This window comes from Aureococcus anophagefferens (assembly GCF_000186865.1).
Source record: "Aureococcus anophagefferens unplaced genomic scaffold AURANscaffold_1205, whole genome shotgun sequence".
Taxonomy (NCBI): Eukaryota; class Pelagophyceae; order Pelagomonadales; family Pelagomonadaceae; genus Aureococcus; species Aureococcus anophagefferens.
The window spans coordinates 1-1,933 of NW_008706303.1; the positions used below are offsets into that span (position 1 = coordinate 1).

A 1,933-nucleotide genomic window follows, 5' to 3' on the forward strand; every position below is an offset into this window, starting at 1 on the left:
CCCGGTGGTAGAGGTGGCCGCAGCCGAGGCGCACGACGCGCTCCGGCGAGCTCGCGAAGAGCTCCATGCAGATGGCGCACTCGCCGTGGCTCACGAAGCGCGGCCCGGGCGTCGCGGGGATCTCCGCCGTCTCGGCGGTCCCGGGCCGCTCGGGCGACGGCGGCAGCGTCAGCGTCAGCATCTCGACCTCCGTCGCGTGCTCGGCGACGGCCGCGCGCGCCGTCGCGCGCAGCGACTCGGCGGAGGGCGTCACGGGCACCTTGGGCCTCCTCCGGCACGCGCCCGTCGTCTCTCGCGCGGCGTAGGCGACCAACGAGACGACGAAGACGCCGATGAAGACGAAGGCGGCGACATGGTGCGGCGGCGGGCCCTTCTTCTTCCCTCTGGCGTAGGGACCCCGCAGGCGGCGCGCCGCGCCGTCGAGGGCCGGCGCTGCGCCCGGGGCGCTGGCGGTGATCGTCGAGCCACAGAAGACGCTCCCGCAGCCGAACGCATGGGCCGCGCTGGCGACGAGGAGCAGGCCCCGCCAGGCGACGACCATGAGGAGGGCCGCGGACCCGCCGACGCCCGTTGCCCCCGAGGATCCCAGCGGCAGGACGCTGCCCGACTCGAGTCGGGTTTGCTGCTGTGGGTCGCGTAACCCTTTGTCCGAAAAAATCGATGATGAACGCTGAAGAGATATTGAATGTCCAACATCTTGCTTCCTTCGTTATTGCCGTCGCAGCGCGATTAGGTCTTGCGGGATGGGCGCGTCTAAAGCAGCCCTGTTCGGGGTTTGGAGGTCGGTCCCACCTCGTGAGACCACGACCGTCGCCTGCGCACACATGTCGAATGTGTGAGTGTTGCGCTCTCACGAGGTGGGACCAACATCGTCACGTCGCGCGGGGGCAGCCTCGCCCCTCGGGCCACCTGATCCGGCGCCGGTGGGTCGCGAGGTCGGTCCCACCTCGTGGGACTGTCACGGAACCGTCCTCCATCGGGCGAGGGATGAGTCCGCGGCGGCGTTCTTCCCCACGGGGTGTTGTCGCTGCGCATGGGTGACGCCAGTCGACGGGATGCGCCGCGGCGTCCGAGCCCGACCAGGAGAGTTCGACGATGTCGAAGCTCTGCAACAAGCCCTTGCGACCGGACGCAACGGGGCTGTTGATGAACGATTCCCGACGCTGCGAGGGCTCTGAAACTAGCTTTATGGGGTCGCGAGGGGGCTGCGCGTCGCTTCCGAGCCATTGATCCCCCCCGTTTGAGTCGCCTCGCAATCGCCCGGACGTCGCGTTTTCACCGGTGCGTCCGCGTGATGCATGCGGAGCATAAAGCCAATGGCATGGTAGCTGCTACTGTGGAAGGGGCTGCGCTCTGGCACGATCTCCGCTGAAAACTCGTCCATGCTCTTCGAGCTTCGACGCCTTTTATCCACCGTCCGATCCGATATCTTGTCGTCCGAACGAGCGCAAACTACCTTACATTTATTTCTACTTATCAACATGTCGACGTTGCTTCACGTTGCGCGACCCACAGCTGCAGGCCTGATCCCACACGCGAGCGCGCGCGTCACTCGTTGCGAGCGCCCCACGGCCTCCACACAGCGGCGATGGCCGAGATCGTGTCCGTGGGCGTGCGCCGCGCCGCGCGCGACGACTCGTGCCTCTTCTCCGCCGTGCGCGCCGCCGTCGGCGACGACGACGAGGCGCCGCGCCGGCGGCGCTGCTGCGCGCGCGCCGAGACGCCGGCGGACGCGCTCCGCCGCCGCTGCGCGGACTACGTGGGCGCGCGCCCGAAGCGCTTCGACGAGGCCGCGCTGGGCATGCCCAACGCCGCATACCGGCGGTGGATCGCGCGCCGGAAGAACTGGGGCGGCGAGGTCGAGCTCGTCGCGCTCTCGGAGCTGCTCCGCGTCGACATCGCCGTCTGGTCGCCGTTCCGCAGCGACGAGGCG

At 69.0% G+C, this 1,933-nt stretch overlaps 2 protein-coding genes across 2 annotated transcripts; one reads left to right on the forward strand and one right to left on the reverse strand.

Annotated features, from left to right (window-relative positions):
• Window positions 1-34: 34 nt before the first annotated feature.
• AURANDRAFT_69247 (hypothetical protein) lies at window positions 35-541 on the reverse strand (the record flags this gene model as incomplete). The annotated part of the gene is made up of 1 exon (XM_009045006.1): window positions 35-541. A coding segment is annotated over one exon (507 nt), but the record flags the coding sequence as incomplete, so codon positions are not given.
• Window positions 542-1,588: 1,047 nt separating this feature from the next.
• On the forward strand, window positions 1,589-1,903 carry AURANDRAFT_69248 (hypothetical protein; the record flags this gene model as incomplete). The annotated part of the gene is made up of 1 exon (XM_009045005.1): window positions 1,589-1,903. A coding segment is annotated over one exon (315 nt), but the record flags the coding sequence as incomplete, so codon positions are not given.
• Window positions 1,904-1,933: the final 30 nt, after the last annotated feature.